This window comes from Babylonia areolata, chromosome 18 (genome assembly GCF_041734735.1).
Source record: "Babylonia areolata isolate BAREFJ2019XMU chromosome 18, ASM4173473v1, whole genome shotgun sequence".
Lineage (NCBI taxonomy): Eukaryota > Metazoa > Mollusca > Gastropoda > Neogastropoda > Buccinidae > Babylonia > Babylonia areolata.
This window is the reverse complement of record NC_134893.1, coordinates 53,015,790-53,041,673: the sequence shown is the minus strand read 5'-3', so window position 1 is coordinate 53,041,673 and position 25,884 is coordinate 53,015,790. Positions and strand designations below refer to the sequence as shown.

At 41.7% G+C, this 25,884-nt stretch overlaps 1 protein-coding gene across 4 annotated transcripts; it reads left to right on the top strand.

Moving 5' to 3' along the window:
* Positions 1-3,347: 3,347 nt before the first annotated feature.
* On the top strand, positions 3,348-19,763 carry LOC143292902 (uncharacterized). 4 transcript variants are annotated; one of them, XM_076603582.1, is made up of 7 exons: positions 3,348-3,821; positions 4,721-5,773; positions 6,312-6,383; positions 7,378-7,545; positions 8,250-8,360; positions 13,089-13,255; positions 14,637-19,763. In XM_076603582.1, the coding sequence occupies exons 1-7, from the start codon at positions 3,704-3,706 to the stop codon at positions 14,715-14,717; spliced, it is 1,770 nt and encodes a 589-aa protein (XP_076459697.1). In that variant the 5' UTR covers positions 3,348-3,703; the 3' UTR covers positions 14,718-19,763. The 4 variants fall into 4 exon arrangements, with proteins under 4 accessions (XP_076459697.1, XP_076459696.1, XP_076459695.1 ...); XM_076603581.1 differs by having other exon boundaries at positions 6,312-6,446; positions 7,378-7,539; XM_076603580.1 differs by having other exon boundaries at positions 6,312-6,446.
* Positions 19,764-25,884: the final 6,121 nt, after the last annotated feature.

The window sequence follows — 25,884 nt, the reverse complement described above, 5'->3', positions numbered from 1 at the left end:
ACACATCGGTTCAGTTCAGTTCAGTTTCTTAATGAGGCGTCACTGGGTTCAGACAAAAAAAATATTCATATACACTACACTACACGCGCCTGCTATGAGCAGATGCCCGGCAGCGTAACCCAACGCGCTTTGCCGATGAGTTGTTGAGAAAAAACAAAACAAAAAAAAACAAACACACCCCAAAAACAAAAAAACAAACAAAACAAAACAAACAACAACAACAACAACAAAAAAAGCAACAAATAATGAAGGTGGCCGTAGCCTACAAGATGTTTATCAACCAATACAATGTCCGTCAGTAAGCCTCGGTCCGAGTCTGGGTGCGAATCAGTATTCCAGTGGCGTTTGACCATTTGGATGAGACGCTAAACGGCGTGATTCCGCAGCACGTACTTGGCGTGCTGAAAAAGAAACGACAGCGACATCATACAGGCCTATCTGTCCTCTTGGAAAAAAAAAAGAAGAAAAACTGCAGATGAAATCCACTCTGACAAGTGCTAAAAGAAACTACACACGTGGTGAACACTGCCCAAGGAGCACCCACACCATCAGAAGTTCCAGCAAAGTTCCTCTCTGCAGAAGGCAAAAAAGTCTAGCACTGTAACAATTCAAAGCATGGAAATGTTGTGGGCTGCTGGGTGGTGCCAAAGATTGGCGGGCCGGAATACGCGGTTGACCTCCCAGAGGGGAAGAAACACCCGGAAATCATCAGCAACAGCCATTGTCTTCCTGACCGACGCCCTGTCCATCTTGCAGGCCCTTTGGTCCAACAGAGATCCAGAACTCAACGATCTGTCCTCGCCTCCCTCTGCACAAGTCACACAGTCACCCTGCAGTGGATTCCCTCCCACTGCAACGTGCTTGGCAACGACACTGCTGACTCCCTGGCAAAGGAAGGCACTACGAAAGAGCAGATGGACAGGTCTACCAGCTACTCTGAATCCAGAACCATCATTAAGGCCAAGCTGCAGAACAAGTGGAAGCAGCAACATCCACGCCACAACAGAGCAGACCCGTACTACCTGCTGACTCGTCGAGAGCAGGTAGTCATTTTCAGGCTCAGGACAGGCCACAACTGCCTGAAACACCACCTATACACAAAACTCCGTATCGGCGACACAGAGCAGTGCCCCTGCAGAACAGGCAACCAGACAACAGAACATCTGCCGCAGTCCTGCCCGCTCCACCAAGCACTCCGAGAGAAAACCTGGCCCGACCCAATCCCATCGGCCCGGAAGCTCTACTGAGGACTGGAGGACCTGCAACGTACTGCCGCCTTCGTCGAGGAGACGGGGGAATCCATCTCAGTGATAAATGACGAACGAGACAACAACATCAGCAGCAAGAGCGGCATGAGACCTGACTGCATAGTACTCCACTCCAAGGCAACGAAACAAGCCGCGATTCTGATTGAGCTCACTGTACCACACGAAAGCAGAATGGATGAATCCCACATCTCAGTATACAATACCGAGAAGTACGCTAGTCCAGCCAGCAGCCTGAGAGAATTGGGCTTCCAAGCTAAAGTCCTCGCCATAGAGATTGGTGCAAGAGGGTTGTAAGCCGCATCTGCATTCAGCCTCATGAAACAGCTGTCGATTTCTGGCAGAGAGGCTGAGGACAAGGGCTCTCAAGGCAATGGCAGAAGCAGCAGAAGAGTTCCAGTACTCAAACTAGTACAGTAGGCGTACGATGGCTCATCGGTTAAAACGTCTGCCAGAAAGGTGACCCAGTCCTGAAGTGGCGACAGGTTTGAATATGAGCAACAGCCTGTTCTTGAGAAGAAAAAAAAAAGAAAGAAAAAAAAAAAAAAAAAAGAAGAAGAAAAAAACAAAAATAAAACTTAGGCGGCCGTGAATACAACACTGGACATCCACTGAGGAATCATGACCTCGTGGGTGAGGCCCGGTCCCCAGGCTTAGCCGGAGTGTAAGGAGTTAAGGGCGGGCCGAAACACTGGAATCAGGGGGGCTTCTTCTTTGAAGATATTGTATTGTCCACTGATGCTCGATTCCCTATGTGTCTTATCACTGACAGGGAAACATATACCTTTACACTGACCCAGTCATAACATGCATGCACTCAAGACTTAACCAGCGCCAAAGTTGGATTATGCTACAGGTCAGGCATCTGCCTCACTGATGTGCGGGTGTGTGGTGTACAGTGGATTTGTCTGAATACAGTGATGCCTCTTCGAAAAACGCGATAAAAGTTCATTATCCATTGCTTTGAGCTGACGCAACTTCTATGTGTATCTGTATAGATCTGTACTCTTCTTCTTCTTCCACTTAACGACCAACATCAGTATGCTGAGTGAAAATTGTCGAGTTGTGGGAGGTTGCTGTTGGGCGCAATTTAGCTGGGCTACCGAGGGATGTTCTGTTTACTGATAGCCGAGGGGAGATGGGGCGCAGTCCACTGGTGTATTCGCATCTCCAGCTAGGCCAATCCGGCTACCGTAGCGATCCCCAGGAACACACCCGACCCGGCCCGACCGACACAGCCCTAGCCTTCTACGCCACACTACTGACCAGTGGAGAACAAAAAACAAACAAACAAACAAAAAAGTGGGGATGGGCCGACATGCTGGCTGGTGGGGGTGGAAGGTGGGACCTAAACAGAGGAGTTTGAGGGTAGTTGGGGGGTGGGGGTGGGGGTGGGTGAGTTTACTCTGTTGTGTCACAGGCAGGAGGCGAGTCTTGACTTGACCGGCTCAGCAGTCCAGCGACTTTAAGGGCGGCTGTGACATTATGAACCTCCTGGGGCAGTGTATTACTTCTTCTTCTTTCTTCTTTCTGTTACACGACCACCATCGACTTGGCGATGACTCTGTCGTGGTTCATGCATGGGTATTTTCGTGTCCAGTCTCCACTAACCCACCGAACACTGACATGGGTTCAGTTACAGGATCCTTAACGTGCCGTGCGTATTTGATCTTCTGTGTGCGTATCACACACACCTCAGAAGGAGGTTCAGGCACTAACAGGTCTGCACATAATTATGTTGACATGGGAGACTGGAAAAATCTCCACCCTTTCCTTTACCCACCAGGCGCCGTTACCGAGATTCGAACCCTGGACCCTCAGATTGGAAAGTCCAACGCTTACTACCACTCGGTTATTGCGCCCGTCGAACTTATGTGCGCAGTACCGAGCGGACGGGAATATATTAATGAAGGCAAGCGTAAAACCACGTAGAAGTGTGTCGATGTTGAATTTGATTAATATTTTTGATATAGAAAATGATATTGATGAATAAAATTGATGAAAAGTAAAAGCCAGCGCCACGTCGTAATTGTGCTAAATATAGATAATGATCACGTCGAAAATTCTCCATGTCACACCGAAGGGAAGTAACTTAAATGTTCTCACATCGCTGCCACTTTGGGTTGTTTCAAACAAAAATAATGATAAAAATAATAAGATTTCAGTAGTGGATGTGTCTTGTTTTCAGACAAGTAGGTAAATAGGCCGCGTGTGACGACATTTCGAGCTGTGAAAGTAAACCACAAATCTGCAACTGCCAGTGAAACGCGAACGCAAATGAACGATCGAGTGTGGATCGATTACAGTTTTGGAAAGTGAATCGTCGATAGCGGACGTTACTTCGAGTGTAATACGTGCAACAAGTATCTTTTTTTTATTTTTTTTTTTTTTTTTAAATAACAAAACCAAGCAATTTTTTTCTTTGAGCCAAACACAGAATGGCTAAGTTGTACCTGTGGTGTGTGGTTGGCCTGTTAGTGTGCGTGGTATCACCAGGTGTATGTGACGATGTTGGTGCTTGGGCTGATGTGGATCGCGGCTTCCAACAGCCTGATGGTAAGAGGGATATATTCAGATACATTTACAGTGCTATGTGTAATGTTTGTTTTTAATTTAAACTCTTTTTGTACAATACTGTTGTAGATTTTTTTAAAAATACATTTAATTCCTTTGAACAAAAAAAAAAAAAAAAAAAAAATCAAAGGTGAAAAAAAGAACAAACAAAGCAAGAACAATAACAAGGCACCATAGAATGAAGTACTATCAGAAGTATACAATGTGCACATTCATTATTTTACAAGCTACTACAAGCAAGTTTGAAAACAATACAGTGCATTCATACTGCATGGTGTATGGTGTGTATATTATCATTATGTAATGATACATGAAAACTGTTTTGTGCCAATGTTGTGTCAGATAGAATTGATTCATAAAGATTTATTTTCACAGTAAATTTGGACACATGATTGTTTATTTTCGCATTGTTTAGTTTAGCTTGATTTAGAATCAAGCGTGTGTTGTTGTTGTTGTTGTTTGTTTTTTGTTGTTGTTGTTTTTGTTGTTTTTTTTTTTTTTTTATAATTAGATTTGAACTGAAGGAAGCTATTTCCATTTCACATTTGCAGGTATATATATATATATGCATTTCCAGAGCAATCCACAAGCTTCATCAACCCACAAAATGTTCAGTTGAGTCTCATGCATCAATATGCACAAAACATAAAGGATGTGTTTGCTAGTCTTAAATTTGAAAAAAACATAAGTGATCATATATGTGACAAATGTCACACCAAAACCCACATATTTACTATAGTTTACATTTAATTTTATTTGTTTATTTTTTATAATCTGCATTGCTTCATATTAATTTATATTGATATATGCAATGAAATTGATAGAAACTTTTGCATTGTACATTACTGGATTAGAAATTTATACTGTCTTGCATGTGACAGGTCTCTGGGACACAGTCAAAGCTTCATCAGATCAAGAGGTCCCAGTCTTGGAATCACAGAATCCCTCCCAGCCTCCAGCACCAGCATCAGCAAATGGAGACAGAGACACTGCTCCATTTGTAAATTCTGTCAATGGTGACACAAACCAAGAGGCAGCAGCACAAGGGATTGAAGGCCTGTCACCAAACAACCAGGTCTATGACAGTTTAAAAGATCCCAGTGCCTCCAGCAGCAAACAGAATGGATTACCTGCAGCTGGCATGCCTGATGCCATGAGAGAACATCTTTCACAGAGCACCACACACACAGAAGTGGGGAATGGTCAAGAACCACAGCATGAAGAACAAATGAGCAAGGACAGTGTCAACTCTCAGAATAGAGCTGACAGTGAATTCATGGCTACTGCGCTAGAAAGTCCCTTAACAAAGAGTAACACCAGCAATGAAGCACAGAATGCAGGAACTCAAGGCCAAGAACAAAACAGGCAAGATGACAATGGCTACAATGCTCAATATAACACAAATAGGGGTGATGTGGATGTGCTTGGCAATTCAGGAGACCATTTTTCAGAAAATATTTGGAGCAGGAAAGAAGAACATGGACAAGGAAACGAGGGCCAGGTGCAGAATAGCCAAGATGCTGCTGGCTTAAACACCCTGAGCAACCATGCAAATGAAGCTAATGGTGTATTAGGCAGTCAAGGGGACCCAATTGCAGACAGAACCCAGGTGATCAGTCAAACGGAGATGAAAAAGGGAATCCAAACACAGGATAATCTAGACCATGCCAGCAACAGTGCCCAAAACATCCAAAGCAGTAGTGACAATGAACCAGATGCAGGCAGCTTGCTGGACACTTCTTACATTAGGCCATCCCCTTCAGAAGGTGGGAACAGGAATCAGATTGAGAGCAGAAACATTTCAAACAGTATCGACAACATAGCACCATCAACATCCTCCAGTTTGCCTGCTATGCCAGGAGAAAATGTTGATTCCAAAGGTGTTAGAACCGGAGTTGACAGTGAGGAACCCAGAGCAGAGTCTTCATCTGGCAGTAAGTTTATGTCATCAAATACAGCTGAAACACAGAGAACAGGTTTTTTTCAATGTTTATATTGTGCATCTGAATGGTGAATTGTATCAAATGCTTATGCAATTGATAACATCAGGTAAATTGGTATTTTAACTCATAACATTTGATTTACTAATAGTACCATATTCAGGCTCACAGATTAATTTTTGGGATTCTTGTGGTGACACATTATAAATGATGGAAAATACCCCTGCTTTCTTGAAATTCTATATTCTGCATTGTTCTGTCTTTTTCTATCTGTCTGTATGTCTGCCTCTCTCTCTTGGTGTCATTAAAAATGACTGATACCAGGATGTGTGGTATTGATAAGAAAGGAATTGTAAGACTAAGAGTATGGACATGGCTTTGTCAAGGAGTTTAGAAAAAAAAAAAAAAAAAAAAAGGATTTCAGACCATCCCTGTCCCAAGACAGCATTCACTGACTGTCCAGACCAGAGAAAGTTTCAGTCTTTCAACTTGTGAGGGTCATTTACCTTTGTGGGTCTTATGCTGGTTGCAGACTTTGTCATGGGCAGCCAGCAACCACAGTTCAGCAAGACACCTGACCAGCATGGTGATGAAGTTGATCAAGGTAACAAGGATATTCCATTGGACAGCAATCTTGGAGATGAAAATAAAGGCAAACAAACAGAAGGTATCTTTCTGCAGGGGTATTGAATTTTCATTTTCATGTCTGATTTAAAGTGAAGACATGTCAACCAAAATTTTGCTATGAAATTCAGGTTTAGGGACAAAATGGTTATCATTTCAAATTGATAGATGAGCACACAAATGAAATCATATATATATATAAAAAAAAGAAAACGTGGTACCCAAATTTCTAAAATCCACTTTCTTCCCAAGGAAAATAAGAGAAACCTTTTGATACTACTGCTACAACTATAACTACCTCTGGTTCCACAAATAATATTAATCATGACGATAATAAAAATTTTATATTCCATAAAGTTCAGAATCACTGAATATGAATTTAACTCTTGAAGCACAGTCAGACGATATATGTCAAATGCATGACAGGTAGACAATGAATTAAGCTTCAGGTTTAGACAAGAAACAAATTTGTTTTCAAATTTGTGAGCTTTTAAGTCATGTTACTTCGGTGTGTACGTGGGTACATGAATGTATGTTTGTGTGTGTGTGTGTGTGTGTGTGTGTGTGTATGTGTGTGTGTGCATATGTGTGTGTTTGTGTGTGTGTGTGTGCATACTTGTGCAAATACATATACACACATCAGTCATAGACAAAAAATGACAATGAACTGTGACTGGAGGTTTACAAAGTTTTGATTGTGATTTTCTGAAAACATCTTCACTAAGTCATTTTACAAAATGACATGAGGATTGTTTATCTGCACTTGTTTTCTGCCTCTCTCCTGTGAGCATAACTATTCTGTATGAATTACAGTCTTCTTATTCTTTCAGGATAATGACACACAGACCAAGCAGTATGCACAGTGCCCCTTATTTCTAAGTTGAGATGGTTTGCTTGACTCCAAAATAACATTCCATCCTCTCTTCAGTACAGGTGAAAAGTGACACATAATTTGGTCTGATTTTGTACGTCAGGGGCCACAGAAAACAGGACAGAGGCCAGCAAGGTAACTCCTCCACAACCGGTCAGCATAGATCCTGATAATAAAATGGACATTTTTGATGACGATTTTGATTATGAGGATGATGAAGACGACGATGATTGGTGGTACTACAATCCTGACAGCAGAAAGAAAGGTGAAGGTTGGTGTACTTGGACTCTTCTTTTCCTGTTCTTCTAACACACCCCTAACCCCCACCCCACACACATTAAGATGAAATTTTAACACACACACACTCGTTCACACATACATTCACAAACACACTCACACACACATTCTCACACACACACACACACACACACACACATGCACACGCACGCGCAGACACACACACACACACACAGAGAAACGCATTGATTACGTTACACTTCTTACACCTGTATATGTATACATATCATTATTTTTATTAATACTGTTATTGTTATTATTAAAGTAACAGACTCGGCATCAAATACTCTTCTTTGGAAGAATCTCACTACTCAGTCACTATTACAATAACACTTTCTCTGTATTCCCTTCTCTCTCTGACCTGGTCTCTGCATGTATGCACATATCCATTCATCTGTGCATGCATTGTTGTGTGTGTTTATGTCTGGTGAGTCTGTCTGTTAAAATTCCATCTCAGTATCCGTTTTGTTTTAAATGTGTGCTTTGAGCCCTGAGGAAAATGCTACAGAAATCCCAAACTATTATTACTGTTGTTGCTGTTATTGTTACTGTTATTATCTTTGTTACGATTATTATCATCATCATCATTATTGTGATTATGTTGATGATAATGATGGTTATTGTGATGATTATTGTTATTGCTTTGTTGTTATTATTATTCTTCCTGTTGTCCAACAGACAGAACAACATCATCAGCCCTACCTTCATCTTCCACCACTATGCCTTGGCCTGTAGATTCAGATGAACAATTAAAGGAGGGAAAAACTGATGAAAGTTCAGCAACAAAAGGTAAGTTTAATTACACATACTTAAACGTGACCCACTAGTGCAGACTCTGGCAGGGGTCTGATTCCTGTCCTGTGCAAACTACTACCCACCTTTGCAGAGAAAACGAAAGTAGCTACGGCCGATAATCTCCCGAAGTAGGTTACCTCCCCTTTGCATCCCTGACTAGCGCCCTCTTTTTCCGGCAGCCATCTTGACTCCTGCTCCTGTGCTCTGCAACGACTAAGTTTTTTCATATTTTCTGCCCGTCTATCGATTCTTTGGTGCTCTCGTTTTGTGTCCGATGATGAATCACAACAGGTCGCAAGACTACTTGGCCCGATTGGGCGATCAAGCTGATATTAAGGCGCAATCACAATCGACTGGCGGACACAGTGAATACTTAGAAAAAACATGTTAGCATTTACTTTCAAAAATTAAAATACAAAACTCATTTCATTACTCATTAATAAGCCTTGCACACTATTAGATTATAAAAATCTCTCTATACAATTATGGGGGCTCTCACTTCCCCCCATTTCAAGCAGGCAAAAGGCCTTACAGGCCTTCATATTGACGTGATATGATCTGACACTGGGCTCACTACTTTGGGCTTCATCTACATAGCTAACCCTCCACTTCCTCCACTGCCTCCGCTCCCTCCGGTCGACTTCATACCTCCACCACCTCCTACACCTCCTCTGGCGGCTTCTCAGGGTTTGTTTCATCATACTCAGGTCAGTGGTGTCCTTTCTCTTAATTTAATCAATCTGCGATCATTCTCAATGCGCTCCGCGTTTTTTTGGCCCTGCCAGTCGGCAGTGCGTGAGTCGCCCTCCTCTATCTCTTTCCCATACATGTGTATGTACATATCTATTAGACATTTTTGCATTACTTTTTCAGTTCACATTCCCATTTACTTGAGCATATCCATGTTTGCTACATACATGCTTGTGCATGTGTTCTTTTTCGTGCATTGATCTATAGGAATGGTCACATTCCCTGACATCTTCTCTCATTGAAGTCTATGTACGTCCTATGTACATATTTGTACACATCTTAGTATAGAGTTTCCTCACTCCATTTTGGAGGACTACTACATACAAAGACATAACTGTCTTGTGCAAGCTTGAACATATGCTCCTGGCCACATCCACATCTCTACTGTAGCTGGCCCCAAGGGACCTACACACACTCTCTCCTCACCCACAGGGCTAGAGATGCCCTAACTTGGTACAAGGAGGGATGAGGCAGTCCAACTTAGGGGTGCCACTCCAGACACACATGCCCTTCATTCCTTCCAAGTTTGTAAGGCATCCCTTCTTCCCTCCCTTGCCTACAACAACCCTTGGTTTGCACCACTGTGATTGTGACAACAGCTCCACACGGGCCCTACTTCCTAACCGGCCCTCCCATGAAGGGGTGTATGTCTTTGCCTTCCAAGTTTTAGCAGGCCCAAAAACTGCCCACTGGGCAGGAGACAATTGAGTCCCATGCTTGGCATAGGGTACACTTCTGATTTGCTCCACCCTAAGTCCATCCTTTCCACTCCTCACTAGTAGCAGAAGACCTGGGTAATAATTGTTTTCCTCTATATTCGGGAGAAAAGGCATATTGATGAGGGCGGATGCGTTCCACAAAGCACAACGAATCGTTCGCTAGCCACAGGGGCACACTTTTCTGCCCACTCATACCAGCACGGCAGATGCCGCGTTCAAACCCATTAGTTCGGCCCATCACCTTGCTTGAACAGAGATCCAGCATCGACTTCTCAAACAACTGGTATTGGAAGGCACTTTCTGCACTTGGTCTTCCCTGCCCGATCCTTTCAGCCTCAACACACAACCACTACTGTGGTTACAGATGGGCATTCCTTCTCAAGCACTCTGTTTTTAGTGAGACACTTCCAGGGGTTTCTAGCCTAGGCAGGCTATCCCATCATGGAGCCCCAGTCTTCAGTCAAGGGCCTGTCAGAGGATGACTTTGTTGTCACTTTGGAAGCAAGCACCATGTCTTTCAGACACACGGTTGTCCTACAAGACCCCGTCACATCCATCCGGATTCCTTTCATTTCAGCAGAACCTGCATGGTGGACACCTTCATCCCTCAAGCACACAGCAGCTGTTTCCTGATTTACCCATGCTGATTGGTGTCCTCCTAGGGCCAGTATATGATAATCAGTTGTGTACAACAATGACCATCAGAACAGCAGAGGAGGTAACTGCTGTCCCGACTATCCGGGCTGGAATTCAATTATAGTAGAGTGTTTTGCCCAGGCTGCATCCCCACTCTCTCAATCAAGAGGGCCTTAGGACTGTCACCACTGGGACAGATCCCAAAGACTAGTTAGCCCCCAAGGCTACAGCACTAAGTCCCAGTGCAATTTCACTTCTAGTGTGAGAGACATAGTCCTTCATGAAAGACTGAGCTGCAAACGATTTTCCATTGCAGTTAAGAAACCACTGATAATACAGCTCTCACTTTGCTGTTGGCCCTACTGTAAACATATGTCAGATCAGTGATTTGATGTAAATGGCCAGTACAACACATCTAGAGACACTTTTCTCCCTGCCCTGCCCGGTTCCATCCCAGACTTTGTGTGCACCACACAGAGCCAGAGGCCTGTCATGGATCTGGTCCGCTTTCTCACTAAAGTGCCTTCAGTGAAAATTTTCCCCATGGAAACCCTCTTCCATTAGGAATTCCACCACGGAAAGAGACTCAATGGCCTGGAGGCATATGAAGTGCACTCCCACAGCCTGATCCAACCCAGCCATTGACTGCTGACAACATTCTGCAGGTTGCTCCAACATGCCACACTCAGGCCTCTCGCTTTCTGTCTGCCCTTTTGTGATGGTACCAGCCTGGGCAGTTACACAGCCTTGTCCCAGAGACACCAGGGACCTCAAGTCTCTTGTTGCCAAATGTCCACCATCTATGCATAGGCAACATGCCAGTGCTGTTTTTTGGCAACGACAAAAAAGTGGGGGGTAGGGCGCGCCCGTCACCTGTCTGCTCGCATGGAGGAGCAATACAAATCTGGCTGTCACGCCTAAGGCAAGCCCAACATGGTGGGCTACCTCTGTCTTGTGTCTCAGTTTCCTTCAAACACATATATCACTTTCCCAGTCAGCCCACAACTGATGTGGAATTATCAGATCAAGCCACATGTACACCTCCTTGCATTGACGCTGAACCGCTCTGAAGTGAGACAACACTATAGGGTATGTGTTTCCTTCCCTTCCTTTGATTGGAAGGGCTCCCAATAAAGTGTGGATTCAACACACGGACCTGATTCTCTTTGCACTGCATTTATCAGCACAGCTGTGGTCCACAAACCTCTCCCACTATACAGCTGTGGGCCTCAGTCTTCTTTGCCCGCACCAACATCCCAAGGTGACGCAGTACACCCTATCTCTGAGCCCCATTACCCCTGGCGAGTGGTGTTGCCAACTCACCCACTCAAACTCAGACTCCTTAGCGCATGCCCCCTCAGCCAGAGCTCACGAAGTCAGAGCATGGTCCTCTTCCCTTGCCTTTGCCCACTCAGCATGGCTACAAGACATCATGGAGGCTACTTACTGGAAAAACCCTGCTACCTTTATTGAATTCTATTGAGGGACGTCTATCGCTGAAGGGATTATGGCTCAAGAGGCATCGCCTCTGCGGTGGTCGCACAACAGGCCATCACAGCGCACTGACAATAGAACAGATGAGCCCTCCACCTTGTGCCATTCTGCACTAGTGGGTCTCGGTTAAGTATGTGCAATTAAAAGGAAATTTTCTTCCTAAAATTATGTTTAAGTAACATACTTACCGTGACCCACATTTAAGACCCTCCTGTTCCTCCCCACTTTGTTCTCCCTGCACGCTGTGCTGGTTGCGGCAAATTGCCGTCAAAAGAGGCAGGATGCAAAGGGGAGGTAACCTACTTCGGGATCAGCTGTAGCTACTTTTGTTTTCTCTGCATTGGCAGGTAGTAGTTTGCACAGGACAGGAATCAGACCCCTGCCGGAGTCTGCACTAGTGGGTCACGGTATGTTACTTAACGTAATTTTAGGAAGAAAATTTCCTTTATCTTCATAATCTATGTTGCATACATCCAAATAATACACCAGGAAAAGATTTTTAGAGTTGAAAACAGTCACGTGAATGAAAATAGGAACAAATGTAAGTAATGGTCAAAGGTTTATTACTATCCATTCTTTAGATAGAATAGGAACCATCAGTATGAAAGCTTTTTTGAAGTTGTAGACTGGATCACATTCTCAATTTGATCAGATAACTACCTTGCTAAAGAAGAAGTGCTGAGATGGTTTCAGCTAATTACATGCCATGAGATATTACTTTCAGATATTACTTAAAAGAGGAAGGGATTAGATAAGAATGACAGTTGCAATTTTTGTGAGACTTCAAGAGATACACTAATTCATCATTAATATGGTTGTGTCCGATTACTCATGAATGAAAAGGGTATTTAAAAGAAAAATATTAAAACTGTGTAAGACTTTCTTCACTGTTGCGAAAACAAAAACAGATAAATTGTTCAGTCTGAGAGTATTATGGCCATTTCTTTAAATTCACAAATGCAGACTTTGTCAAACCAAACTTACACACACACACACACACACACACACACACACACACACACGTGCATGTGCGCACGCACGCACACACACACTCACACTCACACACACGCACACATGCACACACATATTGTATTACAATTGGAGCATGTTTGTTCATTGCCAGGAGACCTGTCAGACCTGCATGAAGGAATAATAGAAATAGCTGACGTGGTGGACAAGAACAAAAAGAAAATGAATGGCCCAAGAGATGCCATCATCCTCTACACTGGTCTCATCATTATCTTGGTTTGTGGGATCGTCGTTTTCACTTTGTGGAAAAATTCATCAAAGGTAAGTGCTTCTGAGCTTTTACTGTCATAACTGGCTTCAGTGATTGTGTCTGTGTTTCAGTGTGAGGAGAGAGGAAACATCTGTCTTGCTTGCCTGTGAGCACACGCACACATTATCTGACTTTCTCTCTGTTTTGGTGCCTTCTTCTCTCTCACTTTCACACTCTCTCTCTCTCATTCACACATGCATATACACATGCTCTTTCTCTGTTTCTCTGTCTGTGTCTGTGTCTCTCTATCTGTCTGTCTCAGTCAGTCTGTCTGTCTGTCTGTCTGTCTGTCTGTCTCTCTCTCTCTCTCTCTCTCTCTCTCATGATACACACTGATATTAAAGATCAGAAGTCAGAATTGAGAGAAGAGAAAAATATAGATTCAGGAAATCACAGGGGGGACTTAATCAGAGAAAAAAAGAGAGTATATAATGAAATATCTGATATCTGTGCTGAATTTTTTTCATGAAAAAAGGAGAGAGATTTTCAATTCTGAAAGTAAACACTGTTATTTTCAATAACAGTTACACTTAACCATCCATATGTAGGATGTTAGTACATGATATGATGAATTTGTCAATACAGTTGTAAACATTAGCAAAGATAGGGTTGAACTGAAAAGTCTCTTCACAAAGAGACCCAGAATCTTTGGCTGCCAGTTATAATATAAGTTAGGGAGAATAAGTGTGAAAATAGTGATTTCTTGGATAGCTATGTACAGACCTTGCTAGGTCAAATGTAAAAAGTAATGGTAATAATTTGTATCATGTCCTAAAGACATAACAAATCAGAGAAAACAAAAAGAAAAGATTCATAAAGTTGTCATAAACTTCTTTATCTGCAGATCCAAAAGTCCTTAGGGAGGTAGCTACACAGAAGATTAGACCTTTACCAACATTTTTTTATTATTTTTTTTTTTACAATGATCAAAGCTTAGAGCAATGGGGAAAAGGAACAAATTGCTTTCTGAGTACACAGCATAATATTTATTCCACAAGAGTACACATATATCAGTGCTATATCAAGAGAAGCACAAAATAGCAACAAATAATTAAGCTGTACATTTCCTCTTTTTATTAGGGCTGGAGGGAAGTACCGGTACTAAGGAGGAAGCAAACTATGAAAATAAGAAAGGAAGATTTCTCTGAAATCATCCAGAAACATTATATTGAACTGTTGTTGAAAAGTCGAATGTTCATGCCAGAAGTTTTTTGCTTGTTCCTTGTATCATGGTTAGTTTTGCCAAAAGGAACGTCAAGTATGGCACATGCTTGTTTACCTTTGGATGTGCGTGTAAAGTAAGTTTGAAGTCTGGTCCATTTCAGTTTTTGTCTTGTCAGTCACAGTTTTACACCATTTTCATTTTCAATACACTGTTTTGTGTGTGTGCAGAAAAGCAGATCCAGAAACCTAATATCTGTCCCTCAGAATGGAGAAGAAGGAAAGCGCCTCTTGGATCATCCATTTGTGTAGTTCTGCCTGTTACCTTTTTTCAAAGATGAGGCTAGAATATTTTTGTAAATTTTGGTCTGTAAGGTGCTTTTGAACATAAGGCATACGCCCAAGTGTGTCATTATTGGCATCTGCCTTGATGACGCCTGCTTTTTTTTGAAGTACAAATGTAGTGCTAGTCTGAACTGCCAGATCGAGCACCTTTAGTTCAAAAAGAGAGTGGTAGGAGGCACACTTTGTTCTCAGCATCATTTTCACTGGCCATGAATATCTCTGCTTACTGATACATAAAAAGAATTAGCTGAGGGATCTGCGATTGTCTTTCTGTGCAAGGGAACAGATATTTTTTGTGACTTCCATATCATGATCCCTGATCAATTTATCCCATTTTTATCTTCATTCTTGTAGGATTTGTTTTCTTTTATAACTAAGGCTATTCTATAATAATTATGCACTAAAAATCCCTCCATGTTCTGTTACTACCTTTATCTACAATCATCGCAATCAAAAATGAAGTACAGAGAAAACTAAACATAAATATTTTTCGGTGATGAAACATTCCTACAATTATTTATAATCAAGGTCAGTTGCTGCCAAGGACAGTAACAAATTGCATACGAAGTAACCAGATAACTAAACATATATGTAGCAGGGTGGATTTGCCTTTTTTTATGTACTTATTAAGAACAAAGGAAAGCATGAAAGATGACCAAAAATATATGTACAACTGTTTTGTGATCAAGGCATTTTATTACGCAGATGTACTTAATGCTTAACAGAAATCTCTGGTTGCCTCTCCAACCCTACCTCCCTTACCCCTGCCCCGTCTCTACATCCCCAAGTCATCTGATGTTTAAGCTTTGGTATGTGATTTGTGTTGGCATCATTTTGCTTTAGTTTCATTATAGATGTTATAATTAGGCTTTGGGCAGCACTGATTATTTATTATTTATACATTCCTATATAAACATATTTATAATATTATGCTCTATTTTTTGTTTTAAAAGTTTTAGATTTAAATTTTGAATTGACTTTATGTAAGGACTGTTGTATTGTCAATAGATATAGAATATCTAATTGGACAATTTTTTTTTTTTTACCAAAGAGTGAAGAGTTTTATTGATGCCTTCTTCATAACAAAACAGCTTCACTGTTGCCTGTTGTTTCTAAACTGTGTTCAGTTGATCAGGGTTTTTACCTCTCTACCCTTTACTGTGTACATTTTTGTGGGAAATATCCTATTTTAATTTTTGTAATTCTGCTGTTAGTGGGGGGAAAAGTGTATGTATTTAGTTTTGAATTCATTTTGAACATTTCATAATTTTTTTCCATGACAAAATAATATGTGTGGGAGATTGTGTAGATGTTATTTCTTTTGGTTCTGAATTATATTATCTGTTCGAACAGTTTTTTGTTTCTGAGGAATTCAAATCTCACACTTGTTTTTGATTTAATGGTATATATGTATATATGGGACATTTAAGAAATCTTATGAATGCTCATGCAGGAAGTGAAACGTTTTGAATTAGATGTGCTAGCTGTTCTGGACATGTAAATAATTACCAGTTGGTAAGTTACTTAAATCCTCAGTTCAGTTCAGTTACTCAAGGAGACGTAACTGCGTTCGAACAAACCCACATGCACTACACCACATCTGCCAAGCAGATGCCTGACCAGCAGTGTATTCCAACACGCTTAGTCAGGCCTTGAAAGAAAAAACGAAAAACTCCCCAGTTATTGGCAGGTAATGATAATGAATGCATTGCACTGAACTGTACTTTTTTTTCTTTTTTTTTCCCCCCGTTGTATTGCATTGTGTATTGTCACAAAGATATTTTCATATAAAAACTCTGCTGACTCCTGAGAGTGTCTGTTATCAAAGTGCAACACTACTCTTTTTCATCTTTTTTTTTTCTGTCAGTCTTAAATTTTTTAACTTTGTTTACCTGTCAAAGTGGATATGTCCATAGAATTTAGCCACAAAGGGTTGTTACCTTGACGTTGGTTCTTTAACATGTCTAATGCATGCTGAGCAACAGGACTTTGGTTTATTATCTCTTCTGAAAGAGTAACACCTAAACCACCTCTCATAGCCCCTGTATAAAGAGGGAAAAATCAGTTCCCCAAATGAAGTTAGAACCTGATGAGGCTTCTTAGCTAATCTACCACCATTTCACTGCTCAATCTTAAAAATAATAATAGTAGTTATTTTTGTTGTTGGTGGTGCTGCACGGCATGCTTTATTCAAACTGTTTTTTTCTTAAGACTTGTTATTTATTTGTGTATATGTTTTGGTATATGTTTGTTCATATAATCATATGATAGTGGCACATTCTGTGCAGAATTACCAGTGTCCCATCCAGTTCTGTTTCCAAAGTAGAACCTCTTTAATTCAATGAAATGAACTTACAAGCAAAAAAAGAAAAAAAAAGAAAAAAAAAAGAAAAAGAAAAAAAAAAGCAATACTGTTGCACTGTGTGTTGTAAGAGCTGATGAAAATAATTGCTTTCCCTTCTTGGAAAATTCCCTTAATGCCATAACTACACGCATACCTTAAATCTTCCAGACCAGCACTACAAGAGCCAGTTGTAGTGAAAATTGGGATGTGTCACTAAAACACATAACTTCATTGTTTTGAATAGTATAGGCTGAAATGTTATCCAGGTTTGCACATTAATAACAGCACTGACAAAACTGAAGACCATTTGGAGCTCAAAGATCAGACTGAAGCACCAACATTCCTCAGTGTCTATGAGTCATGGCTTTTGACAACTGACATGGAGAAGAGGATACAGGCCACAGAGGTGAGATGCTTTCGAAAACTCTTCAACATCTCGTACAGAAATCACATCACCAATGAAGAAGTGAGAAAGAGGCAAGCCATCAAATCCAATGAAGATATCCTTACCACAGTGAAGAAGGGAAATTTGAAGACAGTTCTGCAAGGCACAGTGCAAGGAAGAAAGAGAGGAAGACAGAGAAAGAGATGGGAGGACAATACTCCAGAATGGACAGGCCAGAGACTGAGCTACGCCTTGAGAGAGACAAAGAACCTAGAAACTGAGGTAACTGGTTGCCAGGTCATCAGTAGTGCACCTCTGGTCTTGAGACTTTCATCAAATTTTCAGAGATAGTTTGAAATTGAATCTCCAGTAGACTGATATGATTAAGGCATTTTAAATTATCTGTGAAATGTGTTTTGATAATGAGAGCCAATGACCTCAACCTCTGCTTCAAGCATCTCCCCTTTTTGCCAGTTTTCTTATGGTATTTCTGTCTCACTGTCTTATTTTGGTTCAAAATCAATAGTCACTCTCTTTATCATTGCTGTCATAATTTTTTAACAGCTCATTGACTGCTTTTGCAGTATTCTGTCATTCTGTGTTGATGACAGTGCCATTATAAAACATGATAAAACAGGACAAAAATCAATAAACATTTGCAATTCTGCCACTAGACAAATGCAGCATCTTTACTTCATTTTCTGTGAACACTTCAGTTAAGAAAGCAAATTTTATACATTGAGAACAAATGAAATTGAAATAGTGCTTTGGTACAAGAATACTTGTACCTGGTCCACAAAATGTAATCTGACGTGATCCAGACAAGAAGATAAAAAAGGTCTCTACCAAAGCTGCAAAAACATTTTTTTTGTGAACCAGCAGAAGAGTTCCAGAAGAAGAGTTACATGAGTATGAATTCCCTAAACACCAGCTGATGGTGGTGCAATCAGCAATTAATGGTTTCAATCATGTGCCTTCTTTTTATAAAGAATAGCAGTGCTCATTTCTTGTTGAATCTTTTTCTCGCTCTTTGCCACAATCGTTTTCCTAATCATGAATTTACTGAAATTACAATTTATTTATCTGTTGTGTGTATGGCATATTCTCGACTAAAGGGCCTTCCCCAGTCTCGAATGAATACTATTTGTATTTCACATTTCTTCTGCAGTTGTTGCTGTACATATGTCAAACAAAGGATACATTAACAAACTTTTTATTTATGTTTCTATTTTGCTGTATCCTTTATTTGCCTATATGCCACTTGTTTGCTGATGGGTAGCACGAGCATGCATGGGTTAATTGTTGTGCCTTTATCTTATAAAGAGTTGCAGTACATATTTCTGGTTGAGTTTCAAAAGTTACATACAAGTTAGTTCACTGGCAGCTTTTAATTTCTTACTCATGTGGAAGCTTGGATGTTATATTTAAAATGGAGAATGGAGGAAACACCTTTTATTTTCAGATAAACATATCATCCCTGAAAAATGAGTACAGCTGCATACATGGCGGGGTAAAAACAGCCATACACGTAAAAGCCCACTCGTGTACATATGAGTGAACGTGGGAGATGCAGCCTACGAATGAAGAAGAAGATCAGAGAAACGTGACAGTAATTATTTCTTTTAGAGGAAAGGGTGATAAATTATCCACAGAAAATGCTCCAGTTATTGGGGATGTACCATCTGATACTGTAAATATACCAAGGGTATGCTTGTCTCTCATGAAATGGTAGGTGAAAATCCGTTTGTCTTCTAAATTTAACTCTGTTCTGCTGTTGTTTCTAATAGATGTTTTAAACATGTATGCTGCTGAGCGATTACATTCCACTGAATAAATATATGTATATGTACCTTTGTATGTTGAGAGGAGGGGGAAAATATGTGGCGGTGGTGCACTTTTGGGGAGTTTTGTCTCATGGTCTTGCATGTTGTTTTTTTTCTACTGAAGGGCTTATTTAAGAGTACGCTTATTAATTTTTGTGGTTATATATAGTTATAAAGGATGCTATGAAATCTTATACAATGGCCTGAAATCCTGTATTATACAATGGTTTGTCTATTAGTATGCCAAAACTGTCTTTCACGTGATACAATATTATGTTACTATTATCTTTGTGATATTAAATGTTCAGCCATACATTTTTGCAGCAAACATATCTCTCTTTGTGGTATGAATAATTTTATATAGTTATTTACAGAAACAGTATGACTGTGGGTTTGTAATTACCTGGTGTTTTATGCTTTATGAAAAAAAGGGCATTAAAGAATATATTGGGGGAATCTCATTGTTCATGTTTTTGATGTTTTCATCACCTTACTTGTGTGTGTGTGCATTTGCAGTTGCTACTCCAGCATACATGACTTATACATGAACCCCAGCATCCTCACCAGAATTTACTACTTGTATTCCTTGGGACATCTTGGTTTACTTAGCATTCATAAATGATGAGGGGCAGGGCCTGTTCTAACCTTAGGTCTCTGATCACATGCCATCTCTCATCCTGATAGGTAGATACAGAAAGCCTATTTACTCACTGTTCAAGGATATTTATGGAGGACTTGGTGAGGGCAGAATGGGATTCTGTCCCAGAAATGGTGTTCTGGTGTCAAGAAACCCTTCCATTGATTGCTGGATTTCCAAGTGATTGGGACTGAAAAGAAATTTCCTTCATTAGTTCTAATACTACTGCTGCTCACCTTGGTTACCCCATGCAAACCATGTGGGGAACAGACCTCCTGTTCATGAAATTCTGCCATTTATTAACATGGTTCATCAGGATAGTTAAGTTGCCCAGAAGGGGTTCTTTTGAGACATCCTGTTATATTTAATGATACCTGATATGTTAAACTGACACTGTACGCAGTGTATATGCATTTGTGGTTATGGAAATTTTTGTGTGAGTCATAAAATGATGAAAGGTTGGTACACACAGTGAAGAGAAAGTTGCTGATTGGTTGAAGCAGAGCATGGCCTCAGGTTGTTAACATTGGTTATTCCAGTCACCATGAAATTTTGCAGACAAAGCAAACACACTGGACACAGATTAATGGCAAGGAGGTCATGGGTTAGAAACACTTCAGAGGCATATCACTGTGGGATTTTTCTTCCACAGCCAGCTCCAACCCAGTCCTGATTAGGTGTTGTGGATGCAGATGAGAAAACCATGCAGTCAGCTATCATCCATTTTACAGATGCACCTGTTAGGGTGTTACTTAGATTTGATGCCCAACGGGTGAAGGGTGGAGATTTTTACGATCTCCCAGGTCAACATATATGAGACCTGCTAGTGCCTGAACCCCCTTCGTGTTTATATGCAAGCAGTAGATCAAATACGCACGTTAAAGATCCTGTAATCCATGTCAGCATTTGGTGGATTATGGAAACAATAACATATCCAGCATGCACACCCCCGAAAACAGAGTATGGCTGCCTACATGGCGGGATAAAAACGGTCATACATGTAAAAGCCCACTCGTGTGCATACGAGCGAACGTGGGAGTTGCAGCCCACGAACGAAGAAGAAGATGCCCAACATAATAAGTACCTGGTTCTCTCAGAATGCCAGAATGTATTATGTAAGGAAGCATGGGGTTCAGCATGTCCCATTATCTTAAAACATAAATGGATCCTCATAGCAGAATTATGCAATCTTCATCCTCACATTTGATTTTCCCTTGGCTTTGATCCATGCCTGTGGTGAATTTGTGTTTAGGACTTGGGTGTCTGACAGATTCATGGGTATTACCATGAGAACGACATGTATGGTCCCAGCTCTAAAAGGGGTGTTTACTCTGCGTGGCTCCACAGTGAAGTATGTTTTGCCTTCAATTGAGGATTTAAAAGGATTTTTATTGTATATTTAAATCAAAACAGGTACCAATGAATATCACAAATTAATGTGATTCAGCATTAGTACAGGGTTTCCTCAGGTAGGAAACCTGAAGGTTCCCTGTCAACTGTTGATGTTGGGACTTCAACAGTATAATGAGCCTGGCTGTGGCCCCCTATCATGGGGGACTCAAGATAAAGGGCATTAAAAAAAAAACACGAAACCTTATAACACAGTACCCCCATCTCAGATGGGACTTACTGTGCTTTACAATGAAATATGCAACATTAAGAATTAGTGACAGAAATATGTACAAATAAATCAACACGGGCATTATCACAGTCTCACATCACATAGGCCCAAATTACAGCAAGATGAATGCATCACATTCACCATAGAAAAAAACATACACCATGGAACCAATTTTCACAAAAGATTACACACACACACACACACACACACACATGCTCGTCAGGAGAAAAGGCTCAATACCTTCCACCTGAGAAGCCTACGGCGCATACTCGGCATCTCCTGGCAAGACAAGGTGACAAACACCAAAGTCCTGACTCGCGCTGGCCTCCCAACCATGTATACCATGCTGAGACAGTGTCGGCTGCGCTGGCTGGGCCACGTTCGCCGCATGGAAGATGGTCGCATCCCAAAAGACATCCTTTATGGAGAGCTCTCCACGGGGCAGAGAAGCATCGGCCGCCCACAGCTGAGATACAAAGATGTTTGTAAACGTGACATGAAAGCGCTTGAGATCAACACTGAGTCCTGGGAGGACCTTGCAGATGACCGCAACAGATGGAGAAGCACTCTCAAGAATCAGCTACGGATTGGTGAGGACAAACTGTCAGCTGCTGCAGCAGAAAAGCGAGTTCACAGAAAAGGGACGGCAGCCAACAGACCAGCATCAGCTTATACATGTGACCGCTGCGACAGAGACTGTCTCTCTCACATCGGTCTCTACAGTCACAGGCGACGCTGCTTGGTCCAAGCAGACAGCCCAGTTAGACATTATATTAGGTCGGATATACTCTATCCATGGTCAGCCATGACGAAGGAGGCCTACTGCTACAGTTTGAAAAGATGTTTTGAGTGCTCTCTTGAATGCAGGTGCTGAAATGTGACAGAGATGTGAGGGTAGTGAATCCTACTGTTTGCAGAGCTTCTAAATTTGACCATGTTTCTCCTCTCCTTCAGTCTCTCCACTGGTTGGCTGTTTCTGATCGAATAGACTATAAGCTATCCACTCTGACCTTTTCTGCAGTCAACGGATCTGGCCCCAAGTATCTTTCTGAACTCCTCCATATCTATACCCCGTCTCGCCAGCTCCGTTCTTCCTCTGATACTCGACTTCTCAGGATACCTCACGTCAGAAGTAAGACCTACGGACACATACCGTTTTCTTTTCAATCGCCAAAGACGTGAACAAGCTCCCTGATAACCTCCGCCATTCTGATTCGCTCGCATCTTTTAAATCTCGTCTCAAAACACCTTTTCCTTCAGCAATAAGTTCAGTTGTGGCAGGTCCACTTCCTTTGCGTTAGCTGTGCTTGACTATGTGTGTATACATATGCATGTGTACATAACTACATGCATGTATATGAATGTGTAATCATAGTGTGTGTGCGTGTGTTTATGTAAGTTTGTGCCTGCATATGTGTGCGTATGTGTTAGGGTAGCTATGTATGTTAAAATGTATGTATGCAGTGTGTGTGTGTGCGTTCCGCGTGCGCGCGCGCGCGCGCGCGCGCGTGTGTGTGTGTTGTCACATTTTGGTGTGTGTATGTAACATAGATGTAATGTTTTATGTTAACAAAAGCGTTTTTGTACAGCACCTAGAGCAGATTTCTGGATAGTGTGCTATATAAGTATCCATTATTGTTATTATTATTATTACTGTTTGGGTGCAACAAAACAGAAGGAATGATCACCATAAGTTTTCATGCAGATCTATGGAATACAGAGAGTGCACATGTCATGTGAAGAACAGAGCTGTCAGGATGGTGAAGAGATAGAAAGTAGATCCTTCCAGGCATATGGATAGATGACAGCCACTGGACAGCATGTGTCACAGCTTCAACTTCCATCGTTAGGTTGGAGGTTGCGACTTTGTAGGCAGCATTTTCTTCCCTAATTGTTTTTCCTTTTTTTTTCCGCAGTGAATCCCCAACCGGATTGGTCTTTGATAACGGAGCCCTCTGTGTGTATGATGATGTCCTCTTCTTTACTGTTTTCTTCTATGAGTAGCTTCACTTCTGCATCAGTTTTGCCCTCTGGCCATTCCCGCCTCTTCATAGAGTTGGTGAAATGGCAGTGTTGAATAGATGATTGAGATTTTGGGTGTTTTCCTCCCATTCTTTTGTTTCTTTCAGATCTTGTAGTCGGCATAATAGCTGTAAGAACGATGACAAGCTTGATCTTGAGGCAAGATATCCATACATCGATAAACTTAGTTTCCGAGTACGATTCATTTGAGAGTGATTGTGTCTGGTGTCTGCGTGTGTCACTTGCGCTGTGTGTGTGTGTGTGTGTGTGTGTGTGTGTGTTTCTTCTTCAGTCGATTTTACGCCATTTACTGAGACGGAAAAAAGTACGCGTGCACGCACGTCAGTCTGTTAGTGCGGTGCTGTCAGTGTGTGTGCATGTATGTACTGACTCGGATCTAAACAAAATTTAGATCAGTGGCTTGTGTGCGTGTGTGTGTGTGTGTGTGTGTGTGTGTTTCCGAGTGGTGTGTCTTCTTCTTCTTCAAGTTCCTCCTGGGGGTTGGGGGTGGGGGGGAGTCTCCCGGCCGGCCGTCGGACCGACTGATGAGTAGGCAGGCAGGCTTATCAGTCTGTCGGTGTACGTGTGTCCTCATAATAATGGGAGAAGAGGCCGATTCTGGATGCGCAGCACTTCCCACAGGTGTTGCAAGGGTAAACGTCTCCAGAAGTAGAGCCCTGCTTCCTTCCGCTCTCGCGCTTCTCCTCAAGTTAATGGCCAGCGTTCTCTTGTTTTCAAACGTCTTTATGCCACTAGAGCACAGCATCTTCCAGCGAGTGCGGTCAAGGGCATCAGTTTCCCATGAAGCTATGTCTATGTCACAGGCTTTGAGGTTTGTCTTCAAGGTGTCCTTGAAGCGCTTGCAGGGTCTTCCAAGTTCGCGGTGGCCTTCTTTCAGCTGGCTATACAATAGGATCTTCGAGATCCTGCTGTCTGTCATGCGGACAACGTGTCATGTCCAACATGTCCTGTCACGGATGGTCAGTTTGGGGGAAAAAGGAGTCAGTAGCTTCTGTAATCTGTGCGGCACTGTGATCCGTCGGTACTGGTTTGTGTCAGTGGTACGTCCTTCTGTTGCTTGCAGTCAGGCGTTTAAGGCTGTCAGTGTCAATGTGTCTAGTGTGTTTGTGTAGGTGTTAATGTCAGTGTGAATGATTCACTGTGTGTGTTGTGTCATTTTGTGTGTGTCTGTGTGTGTGAGTTTGCATTGAACATGTGGCACGCGCGGCTGTGTAATGTGCCGGTGTCAGTGTCACGTGTGTGTGTGTGCCGGGGTGTGTGCCAGTGTGTGTGTGTGTGTGTGTGTGTGTGTGTGTGTGTGTGTGTGTGTGTGTGTGTGTGTGTGAAAATAATCAATAAAAACGAAACGAAAACATGAAAAATATGCAACGAGCAGTAAATTGACACACACAACTAGGCTGAATAATTTCCTCTTTATTTCATGTATTACAAATTAGTACAACATGAATTATCCATGCTAAATCTTACAGCGGCAAAACGCTCTCTCTCTCTCAGTCTGTCACTCTGTGTGTGTGTGTGTGTGTGTGTGTGTGTGTGTGTGTGTGTGAGCGCGGTGTGTGTAAAACTGAACAATAAAAAAACATGAACAATCCAAGCAAACTACACGCATAACCCCACCCCCCAACCATATGCCTTTGAAATTCATACAATTGATTAATATCTTCTTCCCCTGTTTATATGTTGCTAATCGCATTACGATTATATTGACTCATTATCAATGCTCGATATTACCGATTCAAATCTTTGATGATAAGTCAAGTTTGCTCACTGTTATCATTAGTGATTTCATTCTAAGGATGTTATATTGTAATATCATTTTTAAACAAAATTTCAACAATTATCTAACACACACACACACACATGCGTGAACAGTTACTTTTCCCTCAGTCACCAGTGGCCATCTTTTCCCCCTACCTTTGTCAAATAACACCAATGGCTAAAAGACGCTGAACAAAGAAGAGGAAGAAGACAACAACAACAACCCCCCCCCCCCCCCCCCACACACACACACACACACAGGGGAGTATCGACACGCTCACAAATTTATAAACATATGGATCTATTTGTCAGTCCGTCTCTGCTCCATGTTAACTTTTCATGAATAATGCTTTTGCCTTTTCATGCAACTGTGGACTGTACCAGAATAGATCGCAGTTGTTTCAAGGTATTGATCCAAAAATAAGTCCACCTATTTTTAGAGCAATGGTTTCAAGTATTGGGAAGTAGCGTCACGTCAGCTGGGAAATTTCTCCCTCCCCCCACCCTTCCTCAAGCTCTCCTC

Coding starts and splice junctions, on each gene's coding strand:
- LOC143292902 (XM_076603580.1), top strand. CDS start 3,704: ATGGCTAAGTTGTACCTGTGGTGTGTGGTTGGCCTGTTAGTGTGCGTG. Junction 3,822..4,720: donor CGGCTTCCAACAGCCTGATG/GTAAGAGGGATA, acceptor TGCATGTGACAG/GTCTCTGGGACACAGTCAAA. Junction 7,546..8,249: donor CAGCAGAAAGAAAGGTGAAG/GTTGGTGTACTT, acceptor GTTGTCCAACAG/ACAGAACAACATCATCAGCC.